Genomic DNA, 23181 nt, shown 5'->3' with positions numbered 1-23181 from the left:
CTATCTTGTTAGTTATGTCCTATGACTCTTGTGTTAGTCCTAGGCATTTGTTTGTCACCTTATATGCTTGCTATGTATTTAGACTGCTAATTACTATTTGCGGGTGCAACAGTACTGTTTATATCTGATCTCTGTTAGCATAAATTGTATGCTACTTATAGTCAAAATCAATGTTAATTTTTTTAATAGCATTTATAGTATAGATTAAATGGATAATGTCTATTGAGCTTGGTTCCATGGCTTCTCAAAACCAAATTAGGCTACTTCATATTCGGTTCAGCTGAATTAACTTATTGAGTTTACTTGTGCTAAAACAACAATCTGAATAGATACAGCATTTAAGCAGATATCCACATGAGAATATGAGGTATATTCTCCTTATGGGGGCTTTTCACTCTCTGACAGGCATAGTGTATGGAGCAGTCCTTTAAAGCTTACAAGTCAGAAACTTTCATCTGCTTAATAAGATGACTGGTAGACTGTCAATGGCTCTACTGTCTACATTCAGATGCTACAAGAGCCATGTGGCCTTTCTGAAGTCCGGCAGTAGGTACAGATTTGATGACTGAGGGCAGAAAATTTACCAGTTTGTGCCTCTCAAAATATGTTTATTTGCTCTTGAACGTCTGCTTTCTTTTGCAGATATCCAACAGCAACCTGCAAGAAGTATTGCAACTCTGCTTTGGCACCTAACAGTGAACATTCAGAAATAGGCCTTGATCTCCTCTCTTAGAGATCTGTTAAAACTATGGCGAACATTCAGAATCTGAAGAGGTTGAGGCACCTGAAAAACAGAGATAATAAGTTGTTAGTGCAATGACCAATACATACAAAATTGTGTAGGAACTAGGAAGAACAAATACGAGGCATCATAATGAACTAGACAGTTTATAGATATGTTGGAATTGATTGAAAAATTCGAAATGTCTAAGTCTGGATTTTAATAGATGATGGTTAAGCGATGAAACATAGGTTCTGGTAGTACGAGATGTAATGCAATCAGTAGATTATGTTTAGTCTCGTCAACGTTAAAATTATCTTCTTCTCTTTTTAAGTTTTTCATAAGATTTTAAATCTCCCTGTCTGATAAAAATACGAAACCCAGTGCCAAGTTAGAAGTGGTGAGCCTTGAAAAATTAAAAAGCTTATTAACCTGTCAGGAATGTATATGCAATAATGCTATAACAATGAGTGAGTCCTAGGATTACATTATTAGAGATGTGACAAAAACCCCCAATGCCCATATAACAGATACGATAGCTCTATAAACCAATAGAAATGTAAAGGGGCAGCTCTTAAACATCACACATCAAGAAAAAAATTTATGCTTGAAATAAATAAATCAATTTTAACTATTTAACACTTTTAGTGTTGGAATGAAGCTTAGTGTGTGATATTTAAGCCGTTTGTGATATTTAAGCCGTTTGATACAAAGGTAGTTTATTTCTTCAACATTTCAAATCAAACTGTATGATCCATCACCAGAAAGAAGAGAATAGATCGATTCTGCACTCTTCTTCCTGATTATGGATCATAGAGTAAGATAGGAAACATCTAATAATTGTAATAAATAAAACTCATCTAACTGTTACTGGAAATTATGCACAATAACATTATACACTGCAGAAATCACATGTCTACAAGCATCAAACAGGCTAGTAGATTCGTAAGAACTTCTGTTTATTATTGAGATGTTTTTCTCCATTTGATTGTGTGCCAATTTTTACATCAACATTTTGAATCACACTCAGTGATCCATCATAGACAAAGCACCATTTAGGCTCCTAGGTTTTCCTGGCCTCAAGGTGGGTGGGTTATCATGGAGTTTCTAGTTACAGTCAACACCTGATGAATTCCCCAATGCTAACTCAATACGACTTTCTTTAGGAATACAAGATCTGAGTGCCACTTTTTAAAAAACAATAAAAGGAATGCATACAACCAGAAACAATACCAAGAGTTAAAAGAGGCTAAAAGAAGAAAGAACGATGCTTATTAGAACCAGTTGACCCTGTTAAAAAAACAATGGCAGGGGTCCCTGTAGAGTCTATAATCTCCATTGTCTATAAAAAAGTTAGAGGGCTCTGGTCATGGTGTGAAAACAATATGAATAACCACTTTCAGGATATGTAGCAACTGCTGAAAATTAAAATAAATGTAATGTGGATCAGGTATTCTTACATAAGAAAAGAATTGCAGGTTCTTTTACATCATACATACCATCAGTGTGATTGGACTGCTTGCAGTAGGCAATAGCTCCTTGAATGGCGCTCTGCAGCTCCAACATTGTGCTCTGGTTATATTTGCCATGCAATGCAAGATCCACGTTAGACGTTGGGTTTTTCTCTTTACAGAAATTCTTGTATACCGTTTTTAAGTTACCAGAGAACGAAAGCTGGCTTTGATAACTTCTCTCCGAGCTGGAAAATCCGCTATTTCTAGCTACACTGGAAACTCCACACTTCTCCAGATCTGAATGCTTGAGTTTCTCATTGCACTTCTGAGAAATCTTCACATACAAAGGTTTGATCATCTTCATGTACTTCTGCACTATCTCCTTCACTTTCTTCTTCTCCTTTTCATTGCTTTTACACTGCCCAATATCCCCATCCAAGTTCTCTGATTTGCTCTGGAAGCCATTGTTGCTCTCATTTCTCTTGGACCCTGTAGAACTGTCTCTTGTAAAACGGAAAAACAGGGGACCATCAACCACCTTGAATTTCACAGCAAAAAACTTGTTTTGCTTTTGCACGGGAAAAACCATATCAGTTGCATCTTCAGCACAAGAAGCCGGCAAATCCAAGCCAACATTTGCTGATTTTTTCAATCCAAAGAGAGTAACCTTCAGCCTTGTAGCACTTTTCAGCAAGGTGGGGAACTGGGTTTTGATCCCATTAACAGTACCACATTGCATAGGTCCTTTACCATCATCACTTTCAACCTCAAGCTTTGTGCTAATGTCCTCACTCAATGGATCTTGGAGTGGAAGCTCATGGCTTTTGGAGATCAAGTTATCTGATTGATTTGTGCTTGGCTGAAGCAAGTTTGAGGAAGAGATATCAAACTCAAATTCTTCTTCTTCATCACTATCCTCATCACTACATGGGCTGCTGATGTTTTTCAATGGGTCATCAGTGTAGAGAGGCAATGTGAAATCAATGTCAAAAAGAGAGCAAGTATCATCCCCATGGTGAGACTCATCAGGAACACCAACATCAGTGGAGCTGAGTGACTTCAAATTAGCTTCTTGGCTCTTTGAACTGCGCCTACAAACTTTGATTTTTTCCATTGTGTGAGGATTTCAAAACTCTCTACTTTGAACTGAAATGTGGATGAGTTTCACAATGAATCTAAAAACCAAAATGGCGCCCAATCTATCTTCATGCATGGACCACTGGCATAGCTTACAGAGTCAAAGGCTGATATTATATACAACAGTCTGGCTAATGCAGACAGAAAAAGATGAGTTCACTTCTTTAATACTTTTAATAAGACCCACATGTGATGATACATCCTGAGTGGAATCGGATTTAAAAATATGGTCTTGGGCTTTGGGGGTTGCAACCTGTAGACCGCATAGAAAACGGAAAAGGGATTTCCTTATGATACGTCCATGATTTCTTATGAGCCCTGTCACTCTCCCTGTCCCTGCCACTCTTCTTTCTGTGGGCATTCAGAGGGTAGAACAAGTGGAGTCCCGTCAAGTTCACAATAATGTGTACCTACCAATCTAAATTAGTGTACTCTCCATTAATCTAATATGAGGCCCATCTTTGGAATTTTTGTGTTGTGGAGGCAGTTGTTCAAATTCTTGGTAGAGAAGACCTTGTGCTTACAATGTACAATTAAATTCATAAATTTGAACAAGTGTAGGGACCCAAGGGTCCCCCTTTAGCCTCAACTATTAAAGTGAGAAGAGATCCTTCCTAAATGAAAATGATCTCTTTGAAATTAGATTAGGCTGAAAACTTACAAGGTGAGTCGCCTTCAAGTTCACAATAATGTGTACCTACCAATCTAAATTAGTGTACTCTCCATTAATCTAATGTGAGGCCCATCTTTGAAATTTTTGTGTTGTGGAGGCAGTTGTTCAAATTCTTGATAGAGAAGACCTTGTGCTTACAATGTACAATTAAGTTCATAAATTTGAACAAGTGTGGGGACCCAAGCTCCCCACTTTAGCCTCAACTATTAAGTGAGAAGAAATCCTTCCTAAATGAAAATGATCTCTTTGGAATTAGATTAGGCTGAAAACTTACAAGTGACATGTGGGGACTGAGGCCTTGGTGCCTCTATAGTTAAAGTAGAAAGCGATCTTTGAAAAATGGTCTCTCTAGATTCAGACTAAGATTAAAAATCGAATTTGTTTATCAAAGAATATAGAAGAGCTCCTTCTCCCTACCAAAGATCTAATTGGGCCTGAAAACTTATCACCATAATGGCCATTTTTCAATTTCTCATCTAACCCACAAATTGTATGTTAAATTAGTTGATCACAGTCGCATTTTAGAGCTTTTTGGTTGGTGATTGACCAATTTGTGCACCAAGATTGAGCATTTCATAAAGACTATTGGAACATTTAACAAAGCGGGTATCAGGATAACATTTTGAAATGACAGTTTTTGACCATCTTGCTCTCTACAATCTCTAAGAGAGATCCATTAAAACCCAAAAGCTGAAATCTTAACTTTAAGCTCTTCACTCGCTTACAGAAATACATCAAAAAAATCGACAAAATCCAACTTCTGATTTAGAAATTCTTAAGTGCCCAAAATTATTTTTCCCTAATAGAATTACATATTAAAACTTAAAATAAAAGATATTAAAATTTGCCAAACTGTTATAAAAATTTCAACGACGGTCAAATTCCAACCTTCCTACTTTGAGATTTTTATAACATTTAGAGAAAAAAGATAAAATATTGTTAGTTGGCTTTTTCCATTAAGAGGAAGAATCAGGCTTCTATGTACATGATCCTGACTTGACTCTGAGCATGGCCTAAAGTTGATATATGATTCCGTTTAAATATATGGAATGTAGTTAGATAGGGTCCACAATGAAATTCAGGCCTGATTTTGAGGGATATTTCATGTGATTTGAACAAAAATCCACGTACATGAAAGGAGGGAAAAAATCATTTATTCTTTTAAATGAATTTTTTGGACTGGTCAAATCATTTGGAGACTGAATTTAATTGCTGTCTCTACCTATATCTATCACAGTTATTTGTTGTCTCATTCGCAATAATAAACTATACATGCAGCCTGGCACATGTTTTGTCTGGTTCAGTTTGTATGGGAAGCAACTATGATAAAATATATTCATTAATCTTTCCAGTCCCCACCATAACTACTTTTATAATAACAGCAGTGACAGCCTTATTGCAAACATATATCAAATTTCGTCTTCACCTTCACATGCCATTGATGCTCAACACAACTTTCTCTTTAACTTTGGAGCATTAAATCACATTATATTTTATTGTACTGTCTACCTGTTGCTTCATCTTAAGCATCTGCTGAATGATTGTTTGTTAGTTTCTTTTATAATTCTCTACGTCACTTACTTGAAACTTCGCATTGTTATGGGATCGAACACAGACTCCTCACAACACAACCAAAATTTTATGATCAAACTTGTAGTTGCATAGGTGTCAATTCTAAGAATTGATAAATATATGTTTAATAGTAGTATAGATTAATTTCCCTCATCAATAGTTTTTAAATAGTAAATCAGATTGTGTTGATTTTAAATTTGTATGAGTTAACTGTTTGAGCTTTTCAAAGTGTAGTGTCCCTCATAGTCTGTTCATTCAAAAAATTTATTATTTGTGAAATACTTGTTTTCTAAGAGTTGCATACTAGATCACAGAACTACTCACAACATTAAGTCGATTCTTATAATCATGTACACTATTTTAAGAATTGTTGTTTTTGATATAGAGCAACCAAAACAAAGGGGATGGCCCTTTACAACAATGGCAAAACTACCAACAGACAACCAAAGAGACCCCTTAACGATTTACATAAAAGACAAAAGTAGCATCATAACAATTAATAAAAGTACTAAGGTTCATGCACTTAACACTAACAAAGTTTAACAAATTAACAAAAGACATATAAGTGGTCAGCGCATCGTACCACCCACAACTCATACCTAAGTTCAACAGAAAAAGAAAAACCATCACAAACAGGAACCCACAAAAGAACCCCAGGAACGAGAACAAAGGCCCACTAAGTGACAACCTCCTTCTTACTTTTCCCGACCAAAAGAACTTAAATTTGTTATACATTAAATTACTTTTTCATATAAATTTTACTAAAATTATTAAAAATATTTCTGAATCTAATGCTTAAAAAATTTTAAGCAACTTTTCAAATTGCATTTCATGATTCATGTCCATGTTCATTTCAAGAACCATAATAAAATAATAATTAAACATAATCTTACTATTTATGATTTCTTATTAACTATAATCCAATGAAAAGAACCATCATATCGAAGTGGGGATTCTGATACAACCGCAATTATTATTAATAATAATTTATGTTTTTGTTCTAGTCAAATATTTTTCAATCAAATTAACTTTTTCACACCTGTGCTGAGGTAGGTCCCACAGAACTCATTTTGGGGAGCTCACTTTTCAGATTATCGAAATAATAATAATAATAATAATAACTAAATCTGAAATAATAATAATAATAATAACAACAACAACAACTAGGAGTCAATTATTTTCCATATATTCATCAAATAGCCAACTTTTCCGTAGTACCTTACTAGTAAAGTACTAATGATTACAATGACCCTTTTAACAAGCTCCTTAGTTTCTTTCTCACCCTGCTGGCTTAACACAAATGGGTGTCTATTTTTTCAAAGTGCCTTTAATTTCTAATATTTTTAGAATGCCCTAAGCTCTTGTTTTTGGTTAATGGAGATTTCTAGCCACACTTTTAATCTGGCTGCCAAAACACAAGTTTGTAATGCAAAGAAATTTTAGTTGAAAAGTTAATTAAATGAGTTGTATTTATGGAATTAATATGATTTCATGTTTGTAAACTTCATGAATCTTGTAGTTTTTTTTCTTTTGTATTTATTTTTCAATATTGAAGATTGAAAAAGTATTTATATCATTGTTATAAAAATTAATGTTTGATTAAGTATTTGATGTAATAAAAAATAAGTGTCATTTAATGACTTAGAATTTGTGGTTAAATAGTATTAATTTTAATTTTGATAGTAAATTTAATTGTAATTTTATTATATGTATTAAAAAATTAGTTTTTGATATAAGCTACATATTAATCTCGTATAAATTTTACACATTACAATACAAATATATATGATATAAGTAGAATAATGAATTTATTGTTTCACAATATAATATTTTTCAATTATCTTTATCATAGTACTTGTCTTTTAGTTTATAAGTCAATAGTCAAAATAATATAATGACACCATAGTATTAAAAAAATAATGTATTCATTTTAGATTTAAATAATAAAAATAAAAACAATTATTTAATAAATTTGATATTTGTAGTGGATGAATGAAATTCACAATATATTTGTTAATTCAAACATTTATGAAATATAATTTTAATTTTTTTAATTTTATAAAAAAAAAAATTCTAACTCATTAAAAAATAAAAATTGAACTCAATAATAAGATAAATATAATAGAATTTTTTTGTTCCCTTTCACTTATCCTCAAATTATTCATCTAATTAAAAGAGAGAAAATTAATTTATACAAATTATAAACATAAAAAATTAGAATGTTTATTTTAGAAGACATCATATTTATAATAAAAAGATAAAATATGTAAAAATTTAATTGATCAACTACAACATGTTTAATCACTAGTTAAGATGAGCAAGTCAAAATGTGATACAAGAGTACTTAGCCTACAACAAGTACTAAAAAGTATCAACTATCAGGTATCTAATACAACTTAATATAGTCATCATTAGTCTATACTAGTAACTATCATATGATGTATGTACAAAAAATGGCTTTAATGATTTCCAAAAACAACTATAAGAGCTTTCAAATCCTCATTATCATGCACCAATGACATTATGTTGCATTCAACATCATCTATGTTGGCAGGTGGATCAAGTGGAGGCATCTTTGCCATAGCTTCCTAGTTAGGGGCATCTCGTCCATGAGTTTACATTATGCCATTCAAACTTTTACTCAAGCACCTAAAAATTAAGATCTCAAATCCTTCATTATGTCACTTGATGCTCTCCCACTAGGCACTCACATACTCATGATTTCTCGTACTTAGGTACTCATCAAATAACACATTTGTAAGTATCCATTAAGAATCAAGGCACATCAAACATACACATGCATATGTGTTTTATAAAGATCTTGAAAAATAATTACACTACTCATCTATAAAGCAGCAATCCCCTCATTACTTCAGTGAAGGTAGCAATCAACTCATATCTTTAATGATTCATGTATATTCAATGCTCTTATAATTTTCTTTTTTTAATTTATTGATAATTTTTTCTACATGCTTTTCCATGTTAATTTAATGGTTAATCACAAGTTACCTTAATTAATTCATCATAATAGTTCTTATTTAATCTTATGCTTTCATTTTACATGGATGTGAATTGCAATGCTCAATCCTATATTGTCATTAAGAATAAAAAATATTTGACTTTCGAATATAAATCACATATGCAATGCTAAGCCATTGACAAGTAAACCTTATATAGAGCTTATGAGAATTCTTAATAAGCCTACATGTATTTTAATAAATAAGCTTTATGTGGACCAATCTTACATCGAATCTATAGTTGATTATTGCCATTTTTTCTTGTATAAAGATTGTTTCTTAGAAAAGAATATGATTTGGATGACAATCACCAAGTGAGATGAAGCAATATTTTCTTTCATCATCGCCCTTTAGTAAATCACAATTTTTATGAGCTTTGTTGCACAAGTACCTAAAGGGATGAGATGCCATTGAATCTGTCTCAAAATAAACACTAGGCCTCAAGATGATAAGGCTTGTGTGGTTAAGGTAGACTAGGAGGAGACCTTATCTTTAAATAACATATTTATAGGTTTTGGGACTAGGTGTGGGTTCACTATATTTGAAGTGTATTTTCACTACAAATTCTTTTTAATTGACAATTGTCATCAAATCACCATCCATAGTATTTGATACCGAGATTTTAGAGATTATCTTAGAAGTAGGCTACAAAATAACATGTGATTTTTGATTTTACAAATTGGGTCTATCATTGAAAGCAAATGTTGGAAAACCTAATATATGCCAAATTTTGCAAAAAGTAAAGCGAGACCACTTGAATCTATGCAAATTATTTGAGAGTATTAATCAGGTTCATTTAAACATCAAACTATTAGTGGGTATCCGAAGAATAAAATCTACCATGATTATCGCAAATAAAATATCTTATTGGTACAATATTCTATTCAAGAAAGACTCAAAATGAATATAAATTTCATGGGTTACAACCTAAACAAGGAATTAGAGGGAGGATTGTTTTATGACTTTGAAGTCATAGGTCTAGTGAGGTTGTTAGAGTAAATAATTATTTATTCTTTTACTTAAGTTTACTTAGGTTAATGCATTTATTTAATAGTTGTAGTTGATGAGTTGTTGACAATAGGGGAGTTTGTTCCTATCTAGTCATACTTATCCTCTCACCTTGATCGAGGATATTCCATCTTTTGTGGATGTATGCTTAGTTGTCAACCTTATCTTTTAGCACTTTTTAGCTTGTTCTACAAGCCTCCTTGAGGCCTTTATATTTAGTCTCTCTCATTGTAAATTCACATCATTCACATAGCAATTTCATTTTCCTATTGTGAAATATTTTCTTTTTCTTTGTTCATTTGCTTCAAGCTCTTGCTCCTTCGATTTCTCTTCAGTAAGCTATTTGCATGCAGGTGATCTTGGCACACTATGAAGTTGGATTTCATCAACTTCTACATGGTATCAGAGCCTCCCTACTGCTTCCTGATTCGAAAGATTTTTGAAGCCATGATTCAGAGATGCAAACCCTAGTTTGTTTGTGATTTTTTCTTCAATCGGGAGGAAGAACATTTTTTCAGTATTTGGAGAAAAAGGAGAAAGAGGGTTTGACATTATAGATCTGACATTTTTGGGTTTTTTAAATTTTTTTTTGGAGGTGCAATGGCAGTGATTCAGAAAAAATAACTATAGAGGTGATTTTCAAACAACGATATCTCCCTCATATGAACTTAGTTTTTCGAGCAATTTTGTTTTGTTTTGGGGTAGAATTTTGTGATCTACACATTGGTGTAGGAAGTTTGACATCTCTATTCCTGAATTTTTTTGCAACTCAAAAATCCCATTTTTTGTGTGCCTTCAAAGGCTTCATTCAGGCTCATATGGACACATATTTCAATGTTATTTTTTAAAAAAAAGTGCATGATTTATTGTCTACTTTCCATATCTAGAATCTGTTTGGAGTAATATTGAGCTCCTATTTTTGGTGTTGAAGTAGAGGCTTCAGTTTCCTCCCTCTTTGCATCTAGAATCCAAGTTCTTTTCTCAATTTTTGTGCTTTCTATAGTTATTTCTTTGGTATTTGAGGGATATCTTTATTAGTTATGGGATGGGGGGGGGGCATTTTCTTTTTGGTAATTTACTTCAGAATAGGCCCTTTTGCTTTTTTTTTCTTCTCTCAATGTCGGATTCTTTAGTGACTTGGCTCACATCGCACAACTATCACATCTGGAAAGCACAAATGACCAGGCTTCTCATGTCACGAGGTTTATGGTCCTATTTGGATGAGAACCAACTTGTTCTGCAATGCCCCTTTGAGGTTCTTCAACACAAAAACAAAATGGATGAGGCCATGGGATTGATTGTACTGAACATTTTAGATAGTCTATTATTTCACTTGGATGGTTTGACCACTCCAAGGGCTTATTGGACCAAATTTCATACTTTGTTTTGCACAGTGAATAAGTTCCAGGCACTTTAGCTTGATGCAAACTTGACTTCATTGTCACCAAACAACTTTCCCACTATTGAAGACTTCTTGCTAAAGTTCAAATCTCTACGTGCAATTTTGCAGGGATGTGGGAAAAACAAAACAAATGATGAGTGTATCTTTTTGATACTCTCAAAGTTGCGAGGATAGTATCATATCTTCTCTTCCACTTACTACTCCACTATGGATGCCTTGGGTAACAAACATCGAATGCCTTCTTTTGAGATATTTTGTGATCGGTTGACACGGGAATAGTCCAAGATCACTCAGATGGATTCACTTATAGGTTCACAGTCACAGGCATTGCTTGCCAAGGATACACAGTAGCAGAAGCCAAAGCAGATATTTGATTTGTCTTCTTAGGACTCTACTAGTTCATCATCTTCTAAGAAGAAGGAGAAAAAGAAGACTGAGACTCCTACTTGTTCCTATTGTCAAAAGGGCTCATGATGAGTCACGTTGTTTTCATAAGAGAATTGATGGCTATGAGAAATAGATTGCTAATTTGCAAGCTCTCCTTTAAAGGAGCACTATTTCCTCTCCATCCTCTTCTACCTCACAAGGGTCTTCTTTTCAGGCTTCTTCCACCGTGTCAACATTTACACTGGATCTTGGAAAGGGTCATGCATTATAGGCTTCCATTGCATCTCCTTCACAGGTTCCTTGGATACTGGATTCAGGTGCTTCTCACCATATGATGTCTTCTCCACTATTGAGGCTTCTCCCATTCCTCATATTCTCATGTGGGTAATAACACTGTCCTACCAGTCTGTGGGAAAGGTTCAGTTCGCATCCAGGATGGTATATTCAATTGTGTATTGTATGTTCCATCTTTGTCTGCAAACCTTCTCTCAATTTCTTAGATTACACATAGTGGATTAGGGAAGATAGTTGAGTTCACTACTGATTCAGTCTTCATTCAAGATCATGTAATAGGAGGTCTTATTGCTATAGGTGTGGTTGATCCTTCCACTTATCTCTACACCTTCTCACACTTTGGTCCACCATCTCCGTTGTCAGAGCACACTACTTCTCTTTTGCAAGAGCATCATGTGGTGCAGTCAAGATACTTGAACCTTTGTATTGTTCCTGAGATCCTTGTTTTGATTGCTACACTACATCCAGTTGAGGGCTTTTCTCCTCCACAAGATTCTTCTTCCGCTCTGCTTGATCCTCCAGCTCCATTCATCGAGCCTCCAGGTGCCCCTGTTGCGGATTCTACAGTGGACATTCATGACAGTATCATCACATCTACCTTGGGGATTCCCTTTCAGGATCCTCATCTTTTCTCCTATGAGCATCAGCTAGGCCTTCCAATTTTTCCTCTCATTTAGGGGTTCCCTTGTTTTGTTCCCTTGTTTACTCCACATTGGAGTTTCATTGATTTGATTCTTTCTCTAGGGGCTCCATTCTTTTGGGGGGGCTTTGGCGTCTTTTCTATCTCTCATGGGGGACTGGTTGTACTTATGGTTTTGAGAGAGTCTCTTGAAACATTTCCAATGGAAGTTGTCCTTAGGGGATCTTGTTGAGGCCTTCCTTCCTTCCTTCCTTCATTTTTTTAGCATATTTGTACTTACCTCTTTTTGGGGGAGGGTTATTCCAATGTGATTTTCCCTCTTTCCCCATTTTCAGAGTTTGCATTTCTTTGCATTGTACATGGGTACCTAACATGGCCTTGTTGCCGAGACCCATTCTGCATTTCATCTTAGTTTTTGTGAGCTTAATGCATTCCCCTAAGTTGCACTTAAGGGGGGGCGTTAGAGTAAATAATTATTTATTAATTATTTATTCTTTTACTTAAGTTTACTTCTAAGGTTAATGCATTTATTTAATAGTTGTAGTTGATGAGTTGTTGACTACACGAGAGTTTGGTCCTATCTAGTCATACCTATCCTCTCACCTTGATCGAGGCTATTCCACTTTTTGTGGATGTATGCTTAGTTGTCAACCTTATCTTCTAGCACTTTCCAGCTTATTCTACAAGCTTCCTTGAGGCCTTTATATTTGGTCTCTCTCATTGTAAATTCACATCATTCACATAGTAATTTCATTTTCCTATTGTGAAATATTTTCTCTTGCTTTGTTGATTTGCTTCAAGCTCTTGCTCCTTTGGTTTCTCTTCAACAAGCTATTCACATGCAGGTGATCTTGGCGCACTGTGAAGTTGGATTTAATCAACTTCTACAGAAGTGACATCAAAAAGGCTTTGTGCATAAACTAATACATAATGTGGTTTAAGAGATACACACTTGTGTCTCTTTGAACAAAAATAAAAGGAAACTCTTAGTGGGTATAGCCAAATAAAATGCTATAACTATGTTTCTCATACCATTGACATACATAGACATCAATTTGTCAAAGAAGTGGTAAGTTTACCAAATCATCATAATTTTTTGGGACACACGTCCTAGGTTTCTAAAGTGTTATCATTGTTATCATTTATAACTAGAGTTGCACAAGCTTAGATACAAGTTGTGTTTAAAGGCCTAATTTCTCTTTAAGGATGACTTTAGTACAAAACTAATCTTGGAAACCCCAAAATGTCCTATGAAAGTGACATGAAAAAACTCAAATGTCTAGCTAGGGATCTAGAACCATATATGTCAACCTTAAAGTTCTTTTTGCTAATATACATTAACTTTGATTTAATTTCTTGTAATGTTTAAACTAGTTTTTCTTATAGAAATCATAACCATTAGCATAGTATTTTTTATTGACATGTTTAAATAAAAAGAGCTAAAACAAAACATGGTTGTTGATTGTTTATGATAGAAGCTAGTCCTCCACATAAACTAGTGCACCAACTCTGACAACCTACTCTCTTTTATGAAGACAATTTGAATATTTTCCTTGTAACTAGATTAATTTAAAAAACTTATATCCATACCAAAGTCACTAATACATAACCAATTGTATGAAATTCTTATTTTAAGTTTAATTACATGCACTTTGCATTCAAGAACAAAAACTAATTTTATTTATCACATATACAAGACAAATCAATTATTTTTTTATACATTAACTCCAACAACTAATTTTTTAAAAATACTTTTAATATTTATCTCAAAACTAAACTAAGTCTAAGCACTTTTATCCTTATCAAAACAACTAATAATACATACACAACTGCACAGGTTTTCATGAATCATATGTAACACATTAACTCTTTCATTAAAGCCGTTTTAACCTTCACCTTAAAACCAATTTGATCCCATCCATACTAACAAATGCACACCTAGAAAATGCTTAGATGATTTCTTGGATTACATAAATTGTGTGTCTTAAATTTGGTCTCACAAGTGCCCCAAGTAATGAAACTAATTTCATTAATCTTAAAAAAATCTCTCTATCTCTCTATCTCTTTAGATGCAGCATACTAGGAGCAGCCCAAAAGGGAAAAATATGAGAAATATAGCCGTTACTCTGCTCTGAAGAGACTGCCTTGAGTCTTACAGCATGCAAGTCAGAGATTTTCATCTTGGGTGCTGAAGAAAACTTTAGCAAATTGCATGGACTGAATTCAAATGCTACTAAGAGCATGTGGTTTTCTGTAGTTAGGTGTAGACGAATCTCATAACGATGGATTATTTATAGATCACTCAATATCGTCAATTAGAAACAATGCTAATTTGAGCTTGTCAAAACATGCAACATTGACTATTTCATGTGCTTCCAATGGCCAGCTTTCTTTTGCAGATCTCTAACAGCAGCTTCCAATGAAAATATCCTCTTCAGGAAATCGTTTAGGACAAGGGTGAACCTTCCAAAGCTGAAGAAGTTGGGGCATCTGAAATCACAGAAATGAAGTAGTTTTAGTACCATAACCAATGCAGCCTATTAGGGAAGTCCAATTTGGGACATAATAGAATATAAATAAGATATGCTGAAATTGATTTTTAATGTGGGCTTTGGTGGTAAGACCATATAGATTGGAATAAATGGCGACCTAGCCTAAATCTTTCGGAAGTAATCTCAAGGGAAACCAAAGGATCAAATGGTGAAACAGAGGAAAAACTACGCATGAGTTTTAACTTTAAACAAATATAATATCAAATTACTGTTGCTGAGACACTAAACATATGCTCTATGTTATGAGTTAAATACAAAAAATACAATAATAGAGTGTATCCATTGTCAAATAGTTGCAGTTCAATTGGTTGAGTACAATTCGTGAGGATGAAGGTATGTGATATTGAAGCCATCTACCAAGATTCAAACCTTCTGAAATACATTTAAAATCAGATTCAACTCCTAGATAAATTTGACAGAATAGATCCTCTGTACACAGATGCTTAATCAAAGACTATTTATGATTTAAATGTATGCTTAGTCAAATTGTTATAATCTGCTATCCAAAGTAAAGACACCAATATCTATTTATACCAACTTGTTCCAATAAAAAAGGTGTGCCACCAAGAGTGCATGCCTCAGAACATGGACAGATTGAAAATTTGACATATACAAGAAGTAAACACAAAAAACATCAACTAGGCTGCTACACTCACCCAAACATTTTTGTCATAGAAAATATGATCAGAATCTCATTGCATCAAGGTCAGCTTACCTATTTTTCAAATTGCAGTTAAAACTAATGAATTCTTCAGTACAGCCCATTATAACAGTCATGACAAGTTTAGAAGGCGTGGAGGATCTGAGAGGCACAGTTGCAAAAACAACAGTAGCTAGGCTTCAGTGAGAGACAGCAAGAAGAATTGGAAGGTCACCCAAAGTCCGCTTAGTCAGTGGAGGAGGCTTATGGTTGTGAGCAGTTTCCTATGGTCTTGGGTTTGAATCGGAGGGTCTGGTTCTTAAGATGCATTGGTTGTGCGAATGAATAGTTGCGGCTGCATTGCAGAGACACCCCTGGATTGAAAAACAAACAACAAGAATTGGAAGAAAAACTCCTATAAGCTCGCCCCACCTTGCCTCAGACCACTGGGCGCTGGGCTCGGTCGCGGTGGGTTGTAGGGTCACCCCTGGGTTTAGAAAAAGAACTGGAATAAAAGAAATAAAAGAAAAAGGAAAAAGAACAATCCCTACAAGGACTAGGTGGCTCTGTTAAACTTAACAAAGTAATGGCAGGGATGTCTATTAGGATCTGCTATGTCTATTAAAATAGATGATCCTTATAAGAAAGTAATGCAAACACAACAAAAATGCATGTTATTTAGGTCAATAACTAGGCGACATACCCTCGATGCTATTGGACCGTTTGCAGTGGGCAATGGCTCCTTGAATTGCACTCTGCAGCTCCATTATTGTACTCTCACTACATTTTTTAGTGACTGCAGGGCTCGCACTAGAAGATGAGTTATCCTGCTTACACGAAGGCTTGTAAACCATTTTCAATTTATCATAGAAAGAAAGCTGTTTTTGATAAACTCTCGCTGAGCCAGAACATCCACTGTGCATAGTTCCATTGCCAACACCAGATTTCTTAACAGGATCATTCTTAGTTTTCTCACTATACCTCTGAAAAATCTTCAAATAGAGAGGTTTTATCATCTTCACATAATTCTGAACAATCTCTTTTACCTTTTTCTTATCCCTTTCATTGCTTTTACACTGTTGGGAGTCCTCCGTTTTCTTCTGAGACCATCTCCTCCTCTCATCTCTCTTTGAAACCCTAGAATTGTCTCCAATTGATCGAAATAACAGGGGAACATCCACCATCTTGAATTTCGCAACGAAATACTTGCTCTGCCTCTGTACATCTGAATCTTCGCCCCTTCCACATTCAGCTTGCAAATCCATCCCAACCCTAGATGACTTTTTCAATCGAAACCGGTATATCTTCAACTTGGTAGCAGTTTTAAGTAAATTGGGGAACTTGGGCTTGACCCCATTAACATTATCAATCCCATGCTGTCTGGCCATGTCTAAACTTCGAGGAACGTGGAGTGGAAGCAACTGGCCCCTGTAGATCAAATTATCTGAAGGAAAAATGGGTGGATTTGCACTGGGACAATTAATGGAGTTTGAAATGGAGAAGCTAAATCTCAATTCTTCTGTTTCTTTATCATCATCATCTGTGCATGGGCTAATGCTGTTCTTGAAGGGACAGTCACAGTCCAGAGGCAGAGTAAAATCTATGTCAAACAATGGGTTATCATCATCTTCATGTGGGTTTTTTTGAGAATTATCAACTGAAGTGAGTGAGAATGAGAGATTTTCTTGGGTCTCTAAACTGTTTTTTGTATGATCAGCCATTTCCTGGGGTTTGAAGAGCTTGTCTTGCTGATTGTCCTCTGCAGCTGAGCTTATTGAAACCCAAGTCGGCTTTGTTTTAGATTGGGACTTTAGCACTGGTTAATGTTTGGTCGACACATGGAAGCTGAAGCCCTCTTTATTCTGGTCAACCTTCTCGAGTCATGAAGAACATGAGTTTGAAAGCCTCTGTATGACTAGAAAATCCTCATTCTTTTCCGGATAAAACAAAGCTGGCGTGTTAGATACGTGCCCATTGCTTCAGCACAATTGACTCAGTGGGGAGATGAGATGAGACCTTGGGTTGTTTCATATTCAAACTTCCACCTTTCCTTTTATATTGAAAGAGTACAATATACAGTAGTGATTGCTGAAGCAAACTTCCATTTTTGACCCAAAAAACTATTTCACCTTCGGGAAGACCTCAACAAAATATGCTTGGATTTTTTTTTTCAATTGTCAAACCCACTAAATATCCAATAATTGCGCTGTGAGCTTCCCCGGAAGAAGCTGATGAGAGGTCATCTCAGGTTGGAATTTCACAGCCATTGCTATTATCTTTATTTATTTATTTTGGTCAAAGTCTTACACAGTTCACTATAATATAACAAGAACACAAAGTGTCTAGTTAGTTCATCGGCATAGAAGAAAATAATATAAATTTTATGCAATAGTAAAATCTATAAAGTCTCTAAAATAATATGTTGTATTTTGTGTATAAATAATTAAAAGCCTTACAAAACAAGTAGTCAATTTGTCAATATATATATATTTTTATGAATTATTTCAAATATAATATAGATGAAAACTTTATGGTTGAAAAAAAAATTGAATAATAAATTATTTAGATTGGACAAACAAATAAAGATAAATATATTTTCATGAATTATTTCAAATATAATATAGATGAAAAACTTTATAGTTGCAAAAAGTAATTGAATAATAAAGTGTTTTGATTGAACAAAAATAAAGGAAAAAATTGTACTCCACAACCACTCAAATTGTCAAATAAATATATTGTGTTGAATTATATTAAATGCAATAAATATGAAAACTTTATAGTTCAAAAAGTAATTGAATAATGAAGTGTTCTAATTGGACAAACAAATTAAAAAGGAAAAGTGCATTGAATGCTATGGTTTCCTACCCATAGCAGGAATTAGTAAGACATGTCACAAATTTAGTTTATGTTTTTCAAAAATAAAATAAAATAAATTTGTATTTAAAAAAAAAAAATTCAAGTTTAATTTGTAGATTTGTATTTTTTTAAAAGAAATCAAATTTACCTTATATTTATATTTATATTTATGAATATTCTCTTTCTATTAATAAAAAGTAAAGTTATATATTTACAAAAAAAAGGGTCAGGGATATAGGATCACCTCACTAGAGTCCATTCGATACTGAGGTCATAAAACTATAAACTATTCATAAAAAAAGAGAGCTATAAAAGTCCACAAGCTGTAAGATTTGTGCCAAGGGAGGAGGATCACAACGATGATCAAAACCCCATATATCAACAGGGCCAACAAGTGGGTTGGGAAAGGACCACCCTTCATCAACGACTTCATTTTTTTTTTCTTTTCCCTCCTCGGTCATGGGAGGCGAAATGGCCAAGGTTAGATGAGAGAACAACCATTTAGACAAAGTGGTCGCAGGCCACACAGAACCATCACCAGGGGTGGATCAATCAACAACAGGAACAACAAGAACAACATAGCACTAAGGACCAACAAGAGTTGTGTTGCGATGGAGAAATTGAGCGATGACGTCAGTCGTCATTCCCACCACTAGGAGAGTGCATGGAGCCTATGATCGAGGAGTTCGAGACCATTGGGTAGAAGAACTGTGACCACGACAACGACCATGGGGTAGAGTGCGGTCAATAGAGACATAATTTGGCGACACTCTAGCCACTACACAGGGGGCATTGCCCTAGACTAGAAACATAGATCTGTATCACTGTTTAGGATATAAAAACCTGCTTTGGTCAAATCTCATTTTTCTATCAAAATTCAATTTTTTTTCAAAATGTAAAAATACCCTTTTATAGATCTCAGATTCAATATCATTATTACATAATTTTTTGAGTGTTTTTATTAGATATAATATGTTATAATTTCAAAATATTATAAGTCGATATTTCAACATTTCAGAAGATGCTCCTTAAAAAAAGGAAAAAAAAAAGTATTTCATATAAAAAAAATATTTATCTCTAGAGGAGAGAGTCCTCTTCATGAATATGTAATTTTTTTTTCAAGGTGGTGTACATTTGATTAGAAAATTTTGACAGGAGGAAAAAATTGTTGGATTTTGATTAGGTCAGGGTTGAGTACTTATAACAAAGAAAATATAAATAAAAAATAATTATTTCTTTTTTTGTTCCCCAGTTATACATGCCATCTATAAGATATTTTCAAATTAGAACAAAAAAGGTGATCTGCATATACTTGTTTGATGGGAACTACACTCTATATTTTTTCCAGTTAAAAAAGAGACTTCAAAATTAAGAAAATGAATAAATTATTACTCAAAAAATTTATAAAAATTATAGGCATAAAATTCACCCAATTCTACACATTTCATCAATTTACATCATCTTCAAATTCTAATCACAAATACCATTTTTTGTCATTAATGTTGAACTATCGCATTTTGATATCTTGTTTCTTTATAAAAGATGACACAGGTTTGTGCTTTTACTCCCCAGTGGTCAGAAAATCCTATAGGTGAGCTAGCTTAAAGGCCACCTTATTGGCATGTACTTGAATCTTCATCATTACATTATTATGTATGCATGCTTTAGTGTACATAAAAACATTTATATCAAGAAAGTTGTGAGCGGAAATAACAAGATTCCTATATTTCCAAAGAGTAAATAGAATCTCCATCTTGAAAGCATGCAAAATCGAGGTGTATTTGAATGGAATTCTAGGTGAATCACCTAGCAAAATCATATGCAAAGAAAAAGGCTCAAGTCGAAAAGGTTCTGTAAAATCATTAAACCAAAGCCAATATTGTTGAGATCTCTGACAAAACCAAAAAATGTGAAAAAAGGTCTCTGGTTTCCTATAAAAGGGACACCTAGGATTATGAACTCTTAGATGCTTGAGTCAAGGACCTAGGGGCAAGCCCTAGAAAAGAACACACCAAGGAAAGTGTGCAATCTTTGGCTCAATAATGACAGTCTAAATAGTGTGCAGTCTCTAGTTTTGCTAAGAAGACTACAAGTACTAATGTTGGTTGAGATTATCAATCATAGGAAAATGTGGCACCAATTAGAGGTATCCCAACTTGTGTTTTTAACTAGCAAGAAGAGTGCGTGGATACCATTTCCAATCCTTCCACCACAACTTAATGGGTTGAACACCCAATTTGTGAAGCATGTGAGAAGGCAAGGTAGAAACCAACAAATCAAAAGTATTCCTATCTAGGTGAGACAAACAAAACTTGACTTGCATGTCCTTTCATGATCTAAGGCTCATGGTAGCTCTGAAGAAAAAATCTTTGGTTGTCTTGATGTCGCATTTGTTGAAATGCAAAGCACTAACACCCTGAACCTTAGCAAACGAGACCCCTTGCACAACAAAGAGGGGGGACCGCCAAATATTATGCTAGTTCATAATAGGCCCATCCATGAACCCCTCACACACCTAGCAAAGTCATGACTTGATGCCCTCCCAGGCTCTCCAAATGCTTTGAACAACAAAAGTGCCCTGGATTTGCATTGGTTCTAACATGATGAGAAGGGTTGAAAGCCAATCCCCTTCTAGGTTGGTCTATTAACTAGAAAACCTATAGAAATACAATGCTTGAGAAGAATCTCCTGGGCCTTAATCTCGGTGAGGGCATAAATGAATCACTTAGTACATAAAGAATTTCCATGATTTTTAGTGGAAAGAATGCGCAAGCCTCTAGAGTCGTCGAGAAGACAACAATATTCCCAAGAGATTATGTGAAATCTATGATGATCAGCTCCAAAAGCCAAGAAGAAATCCTATAGGTGATTCTCTAGTTTCATAGAGTAAATCTAAGATCTTCTTATCACATAGACCTAAGCGCTTTTGACATCCTCCTACTTTACCACTTTAACAATTCTAAGTTGTAAATTGGATTCACATTATTTATATTAACTTAAATGGTATACATCTTTAAAAAAAAAGCTCTTTCATTAAAGCACCACATAATAAATATTTTTTAAAAAAATCTAAATTATTGTATGTATTATAAATATTATAATTAAATTAAATCATTTTATGTTTAATGTCTTAAAAATATATAATTTCTTTTGACTTATTTTAATATATACAAAAAATGTAACACTTTTTATCATGGTTTTATATATTTTTCATATTGTCATTTAAATTTTTTTATTTACACTTTTATAATGATTAATTTAGTTATTTTATTATGATGAGTTATATTTATCACATAAATTTTCTTTTAAAATAATCTTGAACTAATAATTATTTTATCATTAAATGGGAGCATGGGGGCATATGCCTATTAGATTAACAATAAAAGTTTCTACAACCTATTTATAAAAGAGCCACCATCCACCAATCATGGGTCAAACCGCATGACAAGACAAAAACTATATACTATCCTAGTTGCATCTATCACATTTATGTTAGCATCTATACTAGTTAACAATTGAGACATCCTGGTTGGGTATTACTTTCAAAATTTGTCTACTAGGAAAATGAAGGAAAAGTATTGTTCTAAGTTTTATATGATATAATTGAAAAAATAAAAAATAGTATCAATTGTAAAACTAAAGACAATAGAAACATGTGCATCAAATACTAGGTTTATAATGAGCCCTCTAAGCCTCTAATCAAGCCTTTGCCAGACATTTGGGTTGAAATATTAATGATCTTCCTTAATACTAACCATATTTGGTATCTCCCCAACTACTCATACTTCTTCAATTTCTACTTGAAATTCATCTTCCTCCTCATAGCCTAAAAGGAAAAAATAAAAGAGAAAGGAAATAACAAAATCCAAGAGAATTAAATGATGAAGAAAAATGTTACCATGAGAATAGAATGAAATAGGAGAAATCACCCAAAAAGCCAACAAGGAGACACGATATTTTGAAAGGGGAAAAATAGTGAAAAACCCCTTAATTATTTTGAATGAGGCAAAGCCTAGAAGGAAGGAGCAAGTAGTTCATTTACAATAGCATCAATATGTTACATAGAAGAATGAGAGACGAGCATCTTAAATATAGATGAGAGAGGACTTACAAAAGTAACTCATAGATCTATGAGTGCCACCATTCATAATAAGTATGTCCAAAGTGTCAACTTCCTCTTAAGAGGGATATGTTAATTTCCTTATTAAAGGAATTACAAACTATGACATTTCCTCACTCTTGTACAAAAGGACAAACAAGCTATAGGGATCCTTGCAATGTTCATTATTTAATATAAGCAAGGAAAGATTAATTTTATAACACACCCTTAATCTTTACTTGGGGAGTTTACATCAATGGGTTGCAACCCCAAAGTTTCACAATGAAATTAAAATTTCTCTTTAGAAAGAGGCTTTGCCAAAATATCATCTATTTGATATTCCCTCTTGCAGTATAGAAGAGCCACTTGTCTTCAACTTGTTCTCTGTCGAAGTGACGTTGGAGAGAACTATGATTTGTCTTTGCATGAAAAATATAATTTTTGGCCAATGATTTTCAATTTGGTTATCACAATACAATGGTGTAGGATATTGTTGAGTTAGACCCAAATCTTCAAGAAATATTTTAAGCCATAAATTGTTTTAGAGGCATTAGTGGAACCTTTATAATATTCAACTTCAATGGAGCAAAGAGAAATGAAATGTTTTGTTTAAAAAACTTTTCCAAGTGGTTGCACCTGAACCAACAAAGAAATAATAACCACAAGCATATTTCTCATCATGTGGACCTGCATTTGGATCTAAACTAGCAAATCCTTTTAAGATAAGTT

General features: G+C 33.9%; 2 protein-coding genes across 2 annotated transcripts; both read right to left on the bottom strand.

Annotated features, from left to right (window-relative positions):
* Positions 1-241: 241 nt before the first annotated feature.
* On the bottom strand, positions 242-3452 carry LOC149550094 (uncharacterized). The gene is made up of 2 exons (XM_089795018.1): positions 2221-3452; positions 242-784 (listed from the first exon to the last, which is right to left on the bottom strand). The coding sequence occupies exons 1-2, from the start codon at positions 3287-3289 to the stop codon at positions 747-749; spliced, it is 1107 nt and encodes a 368-aa protein (XP_089651144.1). The 5' UTR covers positions 3290-3452; the 3' UTR covers positions 242-746.
* A 10691-nt stretch (positions 3453-14143) lies between these two features.
* Positions 14144-17603, bottom strand: LOC149550093 (uncharacterized). Its single transcript, XM_089793238.1, has 2 exons — positions 16201-17603; positions 14144-14795 (listed from the first exon to the last, which is right to left on the bottom strand). The coding sequence occupies exons 1-2, from the start codon at positions 17216-17218 to the stop codon at positions 14752-14754; spliced, it is 1062 nt and encodes a 353-aa protein (XP_089649364.1). The 5' UTR covers positions 17219-17603; the 3' UTR covers positions 14144-14751.
* Positions 17604-23181: the final 5578 nt, after the last annotated feature.

The sequence above is a fragment of the Cupressus sempervirens genome, chromosome 7, assembly GCF_028749045.1.
Source record: "Cupressus sempervirens isolate cs-2001-9-10 chromosome 7, ASM2874904v1, whole genome shotgun sequence".
Taxonomy (NCBI): Eukaryota; Viridiplantae; Streptophyta; class Pinopsida; order Cupressales; family Cupressaceae; genus Cupressus; species Cupressus sempervirens.
Note: the sequence above shows the minus strand (reverse complement) of the source record. Positions and strands in the feature narration are given on the sequence as shown.